Source organism: Actinia tenebrosa, unplaced genomic scaffold (genome assembly GCF_029948245.1).
Source record: "Actinia tenebrosa isolate PJP-AT-01 unplaced genomic scaffold, QUT_ActTen_1.0 PGA_scaffold15__27_contigs__length_11533743, whole genome shotgun sequence".
Taxonomy (NCBI): Eukaryota; Metazoa; Cnidaria; class Anthozoa; order Actiniaria; family Actiniidae; genus Actinia; species Actinia tenebrosa.
In genome coordinates this window covers 6,037,709-6,050,124 of record NW_028292575.1, presented here as the reverse complement: position 1 = coordinate 6,050,124, position 12,416 = coordinate 6,037,709, and the positions used below count along the sequence as shown (strand labels likewise).

Sequence of the window (12,416 nt, the reverse complement as noted above, 5' to 3'; positions counted from 1 at the left end):
AAAACTTTCTGCACAGTTTTGCATTAAAGAAAGTTGAATTCCCCGAGGATAGAAAACTTTTTTTTGGGTGCACGAACATGGTCGCTGTGATATCATGTGCAAACGCGCTATCATTCATTCATCTCCTATCTTGGGGTCCTCTCTGCTCGAATATCGGGCACCTGATGGTCCCTTGATGTACGTTTGATTTCCAATGATTCCTTATTTTCATTTCTTGCTCAGGTCAATAAATGGTACAAGAAACACCAGCAAGACAGGAAATCCCGCGACTCGCCATTCTTGGTGTTCGCGAGAGATAATTTTGATAAGATACAGGAAGAGAAGAATTCCACCTCTGTTGTTTCGTTTGGGAGAACTGAGGTAATCATACTCCTTCCATCTTTTCTTGTCTTCTTTTTTCTTCCCTTCTCTTCCCTTCTTTTCTCTTCTCTTTTCTTCTGTTCTGTTCTGTTCTGTTCTGTTCTGTTCTGTTCTGTTCTGTTCTGTTCTGTTCTGTTCTGTTCTGTTCTGTTCTGTTCTGTTCTGTTCTGTTCCCTTCCCTTCTCTTCTCTTCTGTTCTCTTCTCTTCTGTTCTCTTTTCTTCTCTTTTACTTTTCCTTCCTTTCCCTAAATCTTTCTTTCTTTTTTTCTAGCTTTTTTTCGTTTCATTTATGTAAATCATAAATCTACATATGTAATAAGGATCAATCTATACTTTTTGTTTTAATTTCTTCACTGTTATGTAAAGTCTTCCCGTGCGCACTTTTCATCGTATCATAATTGGCATGTTTTTCATATCGTCCAGGCTCATCTTCAGCTGTTCAAGACATGGCACAAACAAACACAATCCATTAAGTCAAGGTATGTAGACACCACTCAATCTACTACTTCACTACCTCGTTACCTGATAGATTTGTTTGCTTAGTTTCTTCACACATCTTTGCTTGACGCATTTGCTTACAACATTGTTTTGTGTAATCTGCGCGATTCTTGCCCTTATTTTTCGTTTGCACATGACGTTATAGTTGCTATAATTGTTGAATGTTAACAAAAGAATTGTCAATGATGACACACAGTTCCCGGTTCACAGTGAACTGATATCGTATCACTTCACTGATATGGTTTTTATTCACGGCTTTATCACACGGATATCGACCCTAAATGTGTAATAAACACCTTGTTATTAACAGTTATAGAAAAGTTTGCTCTACTGCTCCACTACCTGTGATTTCTAAGCTAAGGCCTGATCTGTACTTCGGAGCGGTGCCAGAAAAGATTTCAAGGTCAATCAACAATTACACCAAAAACGATCCTGATAAGTGCTTTTCATCTGAAGAAGAGCAAGGAAGGTACGATGTTATAAATTTTTGCTAGGTTTCTCTCTACTGCCATGCTTCCTCGTGCTAAATCACACAGCCCCTGTTACAACGCTTCCCTCCATCCCTTTTATTTCAGTAGTTCCTTGGACGAAAATTAAAGTTGAATGGAATTTTCATACGCGCAGCTTTGTTTCACATTGTTCTCGTACCCAGTTTTTTCACCTTTTCATTCCATTGTCCAGGGACCAGGTTGATTCAGGCAAGTTTCGTGTCTTAATGTTCCTTAAGGTAATGCGATCTCTCGTCGAACCTGGTGAGGCTGTAGGTCTGCTTGCAGCACAGGTGAGTCAATGATAATGGGTAAATATGGAAAATGTCTGTACCACTGAGGGTTGACTGTACCGTACATGTATTGCTCGTAAGACCAAGGTCAAACATCGAACTTCACATGAGCCGAACCTAATGACGGCCACCTTGTTATCCATAGTTTCAATTAGGTTCGGCTTATGTGAAGTTCTACGTTTGACTTAAGCTTTAGGGACTCGACTAAATCTATTCATTGTTTCTCTAGTCCATTGGAGAGCCCTCAACACAAATGACACTGAACACTTTCCATTTTGCTGGCCGAGCTGAGCTCAACGTTACACTAGGAATCCCACGATTAAGGTACGTTTGAGTGTTATTAGAGACCTTTAGCATCAGGTTTGTCGCGAACCGCTAGGGATCAGGCCCAGAAACACGCCCGCCAACACGGAGAAACACTCCGCATAAATGAAGTTCAATATGGCACTTCTTCCAGCAACAACCTCGTTATGACGCCTTGCTGCATGTTGAAAGTTTGACGGAAAACACCTGACGTCGAACTGCAGCTTGAGGTTTGCAGGGCTATCAAGAAAGTCATGCTAAAGGTCTCTATTACAAGTGTTAAAAGACAGCGCACTTTATTTTCAAGGTGTCACTAACAGCATAGTCATACGAAACTCGCTCTATTGTAGTTAATGTTATTTTTGTTGTTTCCAGGGAAATTCTCATGACAGCAAGTCCTAATATCAAAACACCAACTATGGATTTGCCGTTACTATCAACCAAGAAGGCTGTCAGGAAAGCCAAGAAACTACAGATTCAGTTCACTAGGGTTTTGTTATCTCAGGTAAGCAAACAAACAAAAAGAAGAAGAGAAAGACAGAAATACAGACAAACAGACCAGGGGCGGACCCAGGAATTTTAGAAGGGGGGGGGGGGGTGGGTGACTATTACTAAGGTTATACCATGAATTCGAGGAAAAGAGCAGACTGACAGACTGACCGACAGCTATAATAAAATGGAAAAAAAAAGTTAGAGGTTAGAAAGAAACTCATAAATTTTGCTATGAAGACACAAGTTTGTTAGGACGTAATTCCTATCTCATTTCATATTTATTAGAAAGAAAGTTTTTGGTTTATGCTCATACCATACGTAAGGGAAGTCGTGTCCTATTGTTGTATCACCTGCCCTACATGACAAATTGTCAAATACCATGCATCTTCCCTAAAGATACTCAATGGTAAAGAAAGAAATTGTACTCAAGTGAAAACAACGTACAGCTTCTCATAACTTAAATCTCCTCATTGATTTAAGGTGTTACAGTCAGTTGATGTCTGGGAGTCACTTTCTCCTAAAGAACATGGAACAAGGTATGTATGAGGACATTGTGACGTGATAAATCATGTGATCTGTTGGGGCCATGGGGATTTATTTTAAAGTCGTATTTTTACTTTCAATAGAATGAGGGCATATCGGATCAGGTTCATGTCCCTACCACATGCTCAGTACAAGGTAGGTGATGGTTTTTGATTGGCTAAAGGCAACTGATGTCTGGTATCTTGACTGCTAACAATCAACAATGCGTACATCCATTGTTTCATCCATCAATAATATTTAGCTTTCAAAATTTATCGCTATTCCGAAACGACCTCTGGGCTGATCTAAGTTAGGGCATGGCTGACTCACAGATCGAACCCATGAAACAACCTCTGGGCTGATCTAAGTCAGGGCACCGCTAACTCACAGGTCGAACCCCAAAACAACCTCTGGGCTGATCAAAGTCAGGGCACGGCTAAGTCACAGGTCGAACCCCGAAACAACCTCTGGGCTGATCAAAGTCAGGGCACGGCTAACTCACAGGTCGAACCCCGAAACAACCTCTGGGCTGATCTAAGTCAGGGCATGTCTAAGTCACAGATCAAACCCTGAAACAACCTCTGGGCTGATATAAGTCAGGGCATGGCTAACTCACAGATTTAACCCTGAAACAAACTCTGGGCTGATCTAAGTCAGGGCACGGCTAACTAACAGGTCGAACCCCGAAACAACCTCTGGGCTGATCTAAGGCAGGGCATGTCTAACTCACAGATTAAATCCTGAAACAACCTCTAAGCTGATCGAAGTTGGGGCATGGCTGACTCACAGATGGAACCCTCAAACAACCTCTGAACTGATCGAAGCCGGGGCATGACAAAACCCTAGAACCAAAAGAGAGTCCTAACAAACTCTAGTCAGATTTGATTCGACCTGAGGCCCCAGAGGTGGGAAGGGAATGTGCTACCTCTACACCACCCTTGATTCTTATTTATTGCTGTTTTTTCATATTTTGATGCTTTATATTGTTTTTTCCCCGTTGTTTTAGGACGACTTTCACTGCTCTCCCAACGATATTCTACAATACATCGAGAGAGTGTTTATCAAGAAGCTGATCAGTGCCGTACAGAAAGCTGTCCGTAACACACAGTCACAGAGGTGAATACGCCTAGATGTTATAAAGTTTTTTCTTCACAGTTTAGTTGAGTTGAATAAAATTAGTGGTGTAAACAGAAACTCTTGAATGTGTGCATATACAGTCAATGTCATTAACGTTGTCCACCGAAAAAAGACATTTACACATTTATACATTTACACATTTACACATTTAGACTAAAAGAAATATAACGTGTTTCCTCAAACGTTCTGTCATTAAACAAACGCTCAAATACCATTCTCCATCTTAAATCCTCGCTAAATGGTCGGGACATTCTGGATTTTTGATTCACGAGTTGAATTTTACATTTAAAGTTCAGGCTGACGCACACAAAGCAAAGAATACATAATGAAACATGTGAGATTTCTTTTAGTCTAAATGTGTAAATGTGTAAATGTGTATATGTATAAAAGTGTAAATGCCTTTTTCGGTGGACAACGTTATTGACATTGACTGTATCTAAATCCTTGCAAGATGTAAATCTGTAGTATGATATACCATGGCTGATAGTATATAATGCACATGGCTGGACCCAGTAGTAGAATATACCATGGTTCATATGGTATATACAGTATGCACATAGCTAGACCCTGGCAGTATATACAACATAATGGTCTGTAGTAGATTATACCACTGATGTGGTATATATATGCACATAGCTAGACCCTGGCAGGATACATACCATGATCGTCAGGCGTGGACCTTGTGCTACATTAATAATATCAGGTATTCGCTAACACCATTAAAGCAACATGTACTTGTTGTTTGATGGGTGGGGTTTGATAGTGGCACCTGTAACATTCCCGTGACTTACCATTAATTATAGTTTTTGATACCAACCGATCAGTCCATTGATCTCTGGTTAGGACAAGGATGAAAAGCTGACTTCACAATATAGCATGACTATTCAGAGATTGTGCCAGGATTTCTTAATGTGGGTCCTAGAAACTGTGAAACTGCAAATGGGAATCTCAAGCATTGTGTTGTAGTTATAGACCCCTTGCACTAAGAAAAGACGGCCTATTGTTTTGTCCTCCAGAACAATTCCTCTAGGAATTCAATGCAAGGGGTCTGTAAATCAATTTTTAGAAGGCGAAATGCATTGTTTTTCTCTCTCGATACGTAGCGTGCTAGTGGTATGCATAGGAATTAAATATGAGCATCTGTTATTTTAGACTGTTAGATTCTACTGGCGATAACAATAGTGCATCAACTGCAGCAACAGAAGAAGAACCAGTTGGTAAGTGACTAAAATATCTGTCTGTCTATCTGTCTATCCTTCCGTCCATCTTTTTCCGAATCGAGGCAGGGCAGTCATTTTAAGCTTAACTTGTTTTACGTTTTTTATGACAGATGATGACGATGATAACATAGAGCTGTCTGATGATGAAGGTGTTGATGGGGATGCTACTGATGTGAAACAAAGACAGAAACTAGAACAGGTAAGGATGAACACTGAGGATGTTGATGATCATGTATGGCGTTGTTGTTGTTGTATGGGTGGGTGATGTTGCATCCTTTGATGGAGATGAATGATGGTGATGGTGTTAATGATGTTGATGATCATGTATAGTGGTGGTGTTGTTGTATGGGTGGGTGATGTTGCATCCTTTGATGGAGATGAATGATGGTGATGGTGTTAATGATGTTGATGATCATGTTTGGTGGTGGTGTTGTTGTATGAGTGGGTGATGTTGCATCCCTTGATGGTGATGAATGATAGTGATACTAGGTGGTAATGATTAGGATGATGAATGATGATGGTGGCGTAGTGTTGCTTCTGCTGCTGCTGAATGTTAATGAATGATGATGATAATGATGATGGAATGATGATGGAATGATGATGGTAATGATGATGGTGGTGATGATGATGGTAATGATGATGAATGATACATGGTGATAATGTACATATCTTGTTTCTTCGTTTCCAGCACGCCACTTATGAAGCACCTGACCTTGACGAACAGGAAATCGAAAAGGAATTTGCAAACAACGCAAGTAAGTCTAAATAAAACTGGTTTTTCTAAGACAGATTAAACTTAAACTTCGAGTTTTAAACTATGTGATCTTTTAGGTGAAAATGAAGATGAGGAGACACCGGAGGCAAGCGAAACGCAGTCATCAATCGGAGGTAAGTCCATTGAAACTAAGATAGCGTTATCAATCTCTTTATAGTGTTCATAATTTTTGAATCCAGAAAATTGGGTTGGTTTACACTTTTTGTTGGATGTACTTCGTTATCGATGAATGTGAATGGGTTTTTTATCACTCCTAGACATGGATGAATCTATGGAATTTACTCCTGAAGCACAAACATCTGGTCCGAAAACTGCGACGCAAAAGAAAAAGAAAAAAAGTACATCACAGATAGATGCGACCAGACAAGAGGTATGAAAAGAAAAATACGATTATTTACTCACCCTCCTATCCCCCTCACACACCCCTCCCCTCCCCACAAAAGGAAAAGAAACAAAGTACATCACAGATAGATGCGACCAGACAAGATGTATGAAAAGCAGAATACGATCATTTACTCACCCTCCTACCCCCCTCACACATCCCTCCCCTCCCCACAAAAGAAAAAGAAAAAAAGTACATCACAGATAGATGCGACCAGACAAGATGTATGAAAAGCAGAATACGATCATTTACTCACCCTCCTATCCCCTTCACACACCGTCCCCTCCCCCACACAAGCACCACACACACATTTTACAAATAAAGCACCTTTGTAAACCTAGTAAGTAACGTGATAATTTCATGGTCAGGTTAACTTTGAAGCCAATCTTAATTTCAACCCAAATCACATGCGCGAATCCATATATTATTTATCCATATTGTAGAGAGTAATATTTTAAGAGGCCACAAGTTTATTAGGCTATTAAGTGCTACGAAAATAAAGCCTTTAAGTATGAGGAAAGGAGTAATCGTTATGAATTTTGGTTGCAGCGTGTCGTTCACAGTGATCCACATATCTCATCTTATTCCTACGATATTGAAGACGAACGTTGGTGTGAAGTTGTTATAAAGGTAATAGTCACTACACATAGCCTGTGTAGCCCAATATATCAAGTGCCTTCATCTTGTATAATGTTTCTACTCTATCTTTAGTCTTGTTTCAACTTGCACTTATCTGTATTGTTAACAATAAGTCTGGCGCAGACCGAAATAAATTGATAATATATATTTTTTCATTCTCGTTTTAGTTTCCTGTATTGCGATGGAAAGTTCGACTAACTAGTTTGATCGAGAAACTGGCTCTGCAGGTATTTGAATATTGCGGTTAATGTTTTTTTTTTAATTCTTGGTTTGCGATTTATTCGAAACAGAGATTGATGTTAGACTCCTTAAGTTTGTGCGTTCAGTTTTCACATTTAAGCCCACGTGTCATTTCTTTTTCTTTTTCTTTTTCTTTTTCTTTTTCTTTTTCTTTTTCTTTTTCTTTTTCTTTTACTTTTTCTTTTTTTTTTCTTTTTTTTCTTTTACTTTTTCTTTTACTCCTTCTTTTACTTTTTCTTTTACTTTTTCTTTTACTTTTTCTTTTACTTTTTCTTTTACTTTTACTTTTTTTTTCTTTCTTTTTCTTTTTTTCTTTTTTTTTTTTTTTTTCTTTCTTTTTTTTTTTTTTGAGGTTAACATTCTTTGTCTGGATTACATTTACCTAAACTATCATTAAACTAGATAGCACGTGGTCTGAAATTGATTTTATTTTAATTTGAAAAAGGAGATGGCGCCCAAGGCAATGAGTTCTACGAGATATTATCATTACATATATGGTTGCAGCAAAAAACGAGCTGTGGCACTGCTAATAAACGATATTAAGCCTATGATTCATTGTGTTTTAGAATAAACGATATGATTCATTGTATTTTAGAGTGTTGTTTACGAGACTCCAGGGATCAGGAGGTGTTTTTTGGTTGAAGAAAAAGACTCGTCTTATCTCAAGACAGACGGAGTTAATTTTCAAGTGAGTAGCAGAATGGAATCCTTCTTAAATTTGATGGCAAATGGGAAATAGGAATCGAACGAACGACCAATAGATAAACAAGCAAAAACATATAGAAGGCTTGTGGATGGGGTCCAGTCTGAATGAAAAAGGTTTTTCCTTAACAAAAATTATCGTTTAATCAATCTGGGCCCGGTTGTACGAAGGGTGGATAGCGCTACCAGGCGGATAAATCCTTATCCAGTGGATAAGTCGATGCTGTTATCCAATAAACTTATCCACTGGATAAGATTTCTCCGTCGGATAGCGCTATTCAGGCTTCGTACAACCGGGCCCTGATGAACAAACAAAAAAAAAAAAGTAGACAAACAATTAAACAGAAATGTCTAAGTAAGCACTGTCAAGTCGGCCTTTTCTGCTAGCCGTTTAGAAGGAAAAGGAATAATAAATGATTCTAAATACCAATGAAAACAGCTCCAAAAATTTCGAATACTTCAAAATGCTGTAATGTTCTCATAGCACTTTCTAAGTCTGCCAACAGTCCCCCTTTCCCTCCAGACTCAATAAAGACGAGTTTTTTGGATATCTTGTTTTAGGAATCATGTGGTTGCTTGGAGAGACTCGCGTCCACTTGAGACCTAAAACTTGATATATATTCTAAAAACGCATCTTTAGTGAGTCTAGATGGAAAGTGGAACTGCTTTGCTCAACTTAGACGGGTTTTTGTCATTACAGGTTGCTTTCCGTCACCATGACATCCTGGACGTCAACAAACTCTACACCAATGATATTCACGCTGTGGCTAACACGTATGGAATCGAGGCTGCCGCACGCGTCATCGCCAAGGTAACAAATGATTGCGAAAATAAACCTCTATTTTTTATTTTGCTTACCTAACCCTTTATATTCGCTCAATTGTTGTTTTTTTCCTCTTTAACATGGATTTTTCATGTTTCTGTGATCTAGGAAACACATTTTTTTCTTCATTTTTTTTGTACTGACATCAAATTTACAATGCTCTGAGTTATCAATTCCTTGATTTGTAAGCCTAAACTCCATTCGTCTGGAAATAATCAAGATCTCATTGACTAGCATTTACTAGCATAGTGATGCGAAAAATTCAGCACCCTTCTAGAATTGAACATTTTAGGTTATGAATATTTTACTGCTATCATTAATTTCGAGAGCAAAACTTAAAAACATGATAAGCCCTTAGGGTTTGTTTATGTAAGATCCACTTGAAACCCTTCAGTTAATTTCGTGTAAGTTTCTCAACTCATGCCGTTTTATTAAGCACTTGAAACATGTTTTTTCCCCCGAAGTCAAGAGGTGAATAAACATAATAACGGTTAATACAAGAACATTTTGAAGTGTCTTGTCTTTAAATTACTTCCTGGTAGAGAAAAGACGAAATATTAACCCTTAGTTTTTAATGTCAAGTAGTGCTTCTAGATTAAAAGTTAGACAAAGGTATTAATACAATAACATTTTGAAGTATCTTGTCTTTTTGAACTACTTCCTTGAAGAGAAAAGACGAAATATTGGCTCTTAGAGTTATCAAAGTCTAGCAGATAAAAGCAATGAATAGCTTTCACAGAAAAAAAAAAAAAAAAAAAAAAAAGAAACGTTGAGATTCACAAATACCAAATATTGTATGTTAATATGTCTTTGCCCTCTTAAGATAACGGCTTATTTATTTATCAATGGCAAAACAGAGAATACACTGTGCAATAGCCGTTCTTCTCGCAACCAGATGATATAATTTTTCTTTTAGTGGTTGGAAAAACTCGATATGAATACTTTTCTCCAATCTAGCACTCTACTCACTACATTCAATATAATTCTATGCGTACAAGTTTCATTTCTATTGGTAGAGAAAAGGAACGAAAGAGAAGCTAACAAGAGCAAACAATACATCAAACAAGCACATCGAGTGCAAACATTCAAACTTAAATTCTGTTCCCATTGCCAAACGCCAAGCAAAAATATCTCTTTTTTTTACTTTTTGTTGAAGTGTTTGTTTGACGTTTGCCGAAATCGACTTTCTTTTTGATTGTGTTAAATGTCTTAATATTCGCATGTGACTGACAATTATTGCCAAAACACAAACTACTAAAATTGCATGGCTCCTCAATGTATTCTTTCCAAAAAAGCATAACAAAAAAAAACAACAAAAAACATTTTAATGAATAGAAAATAACTTCCGAGTTTTTCTTATCGAAATTTTGTTTTGAAATTCTAGTTTTCCAGATTTCGAAAAGTAATGCCTTTTTAACTTGGTTAACTCCTTCTGAAACTCTTCATTGTGCCTTTGTTATTTTCTTATGTCTTTGTGCCTTTGTTAAACTTCTACCCCTACCACTTACATGAATGATCATGTTCACATTCTAGGAAGTAGCTTTTGTTTTGACAGAAGGGAATCCACGGAAGGACTTTTTAATCACATGATCAGTCTTCACTGCTATCTGTCTTCTTTATGCCTTAATGCCCTCTTTCTTTTATCTACCCTGTGGGCATCTAAAACCATTCACCACGATATACCACGCCTTTTAATGTTCACACGTCTTTTCCTTCCTCATTGTCCTTCGACATGCTTTCGTGAAAGTGAACCTTCTAGTTAAACTTAGAATGAGATACGATTAGCCTGCGACCCACAGTTAACAGTCGGGGTGCACAAGCCTCCTACGCATCTCTTCTTAGGGTCTGTTACACTTTTCTCTTTCATTTACGATCATTCATGACAGCTAATCGGTATTCATTCTCGATAACTCTTAGGTTATTTGAGTTCCCAGATCTTGTGTTTAGTAATTCGTAATGTTAGTTTAAATAAAAATTGGAGGTGCAAATGTAAACGCAAACTACTGATAAAATATTTTGACGCAAATTTCTCTTTCATTTCCTACAGGAAGTAAAAAATGTCTTTGGCGGATACGGCATCCACGTAGATCACCGTCATTTGAATCTAGTAGCCGAGTACATGACATACGAGGGCAAGATCAAAGCATTCAACCGTATAGGTATCGAATCCAGCGCCTCTCCCTTTCAAAAAATGAGTTTTGAGACTACGACTCATTTTCTTCGAGGTGCTGTGCTGTCTGGGGACACGGAGAGTCTTAAGTCACCGTCCTCAAGGCTTGTCGTAGGGAGAGTAGTTGAGGGGGGAACTGGTTGCTTTGATTTATTGCAGCCACTCTGTTAGACCCTAATGACTGCTAATAATCATTAATATTATTACTGCTTGTTGAATATTGATTGAAGTTGAGATAAGCCAATTTATTAGACTCAAAACCTAATAGCTGCTAATAATTATTAATATTATTAGTAAAAGTTGCATATTGGTTTGACCGTTGAGATTTTCAAGCAACCGTCTTCAAAACCTAATAGCTGCTAATAATTATTAATATTATTACTACTGGTTGCATATTTGTTTGGGCCGTTTGAGATTTCCAAGCAACTGTCTTCAAAACCTAATAGCTTCTAATAATTATTGATATTATTAGTGCTGCTTGCATATTTGTAGGGCCATTTGAGATTCCCAAGCAACTGTCTTGAATCTTAAAAGCTGCTAATAATTAATAATATTATTAGTACTGGTCCAATTTTGGTTTGGTTTGAGATATTCAAGCCACCTTGAACCCTAATAGCTGCTAATAATTATTAATATTATTAGTGCTGGCTGCATATTTGTTTGGCCGTTTGAAATTTTCAAGCAACCGTCTTGAAACCTAATAGCTGCTAATAAATATTAATATTAGCACTGTTTGAATGTTGGAAATTAGTTCTCCCTCGATAAGTGACTATCCAAAATGCAAGACCTGTAACCTTGGAACACAAATTATATCCTACAATAAATCTTTCATTTTATTGATCGCACAATTCAAAAAAAAAAAAAAGAATCAAATGATACGCCTTTCTTCAAAATTAACCGTTTGGTTTTGTTTACTCAAATCCCGTTCAAGACTCAGAATTTTTTCTGAGTCTTTCGAATTGCAGCTGCATAAGTTGCTTCTTATACTGCGAGGATTAGCTCAATTTGATACATTACAACCTTCAGTACAAATATATATATTTCATATATATTCTCATACACATATATTTGTTTACTCAGTTATCATTTTTTACCGTTTCTATGGCAACGTTGGTCATTCAACTGAACCCTTAATTTCCAAACTTTAACTTCTTATTATTATGTTGGTTTCAAATCTTGATCATTGTGATTTTTATTAAAAATAGCCTTAATTTTATATTGCATTTTTTCCCGCATTGGTTGAGGCGTGCAAAAGTGCACGAAGTTTACTTGCTTATAATTGGAAGCCGATGCTAAAATTCGTAAAATCTTAATTCAAGGCTGAAAAAGAATGGTTATTTAATGGTCGTTTGAGAAGGAAATCTTCCCGCT

General features: G+C 37.4%; 1 protein-coding gene across 1 annotated transcript in view; it reads left to right on the top strand.

The window, feature by feature from the left end:
* The window catches only part of LOC116302262 (DNA-directed RNA polymerase I subunit RPA1), a 30,745-nt gene extending 18,484 nt beyond the window's left edge, over positions 1-12,261 (top strand). Inside the window, exons 21-39 of the mRNA XM_031711492.2 lie at positions 223-360; positions 785-840; positions 1,170-1,328; positions 1,541-1,640; positions 1,870-1,964; positions 2,319-2,448; positions 2,916-2,971; positions 3,062-3,113; positions 3,964-4,073; positions 5,247-5,311; positions 5,425-5,513; positions 6,003-6,069; positions 6,146-6,202; positions 6,347-6,459; positions 7,021-7,101; positions 7,278-7,337; positions 7,946-8,038; positions 8,753-8,863; positions 10,923-12,261. Of these exons, the coding sequence (XP_031567352.1) occupies positions 223-360; positions 785-840; positions 1,170-1,328; positions 1,541-1,640; positions 1,870-1,964; positions 2,319-2,448; positions 2,916-2,971; positions 3,062-3,113; positions 3,964-4,073; positions 5,247-5,311; positions 5,425-5,513; positions 6,003-6,069; positions 6,146-6,202; positions 6,347-6,459; positions 7,021-7,101; positions 7,278-7,337; positions 7,946-8,038; positions 8,753-8,863; positions 10,923-11,216 (1,926 nt within the window). The 3' untranslated portion in view covers positions 11,217-12,261. The remainder of the gene's footprint in view (positions 1-222; positions 361-784; positions 841-1,169; positions 1,329-1,540; positions 1,641-1,869; positions 1,965-2,318; positions 2,449-2,915; positions 2,972-3,061; positions 3,114-3,963; positions 4,074-5,246; positions 5,312-5,424; positions 5,514-6,002; positions 6,070-6,145; positions 6,203-6,346; positions 6,460-7,020; positions 7,102-7,277; positions 7,338-7,945; positions 8,039-8,752; positions 8,864-10,922) is intronic.
* Positions 12,262-12,416: the final 155 nt, after the last annotated feature.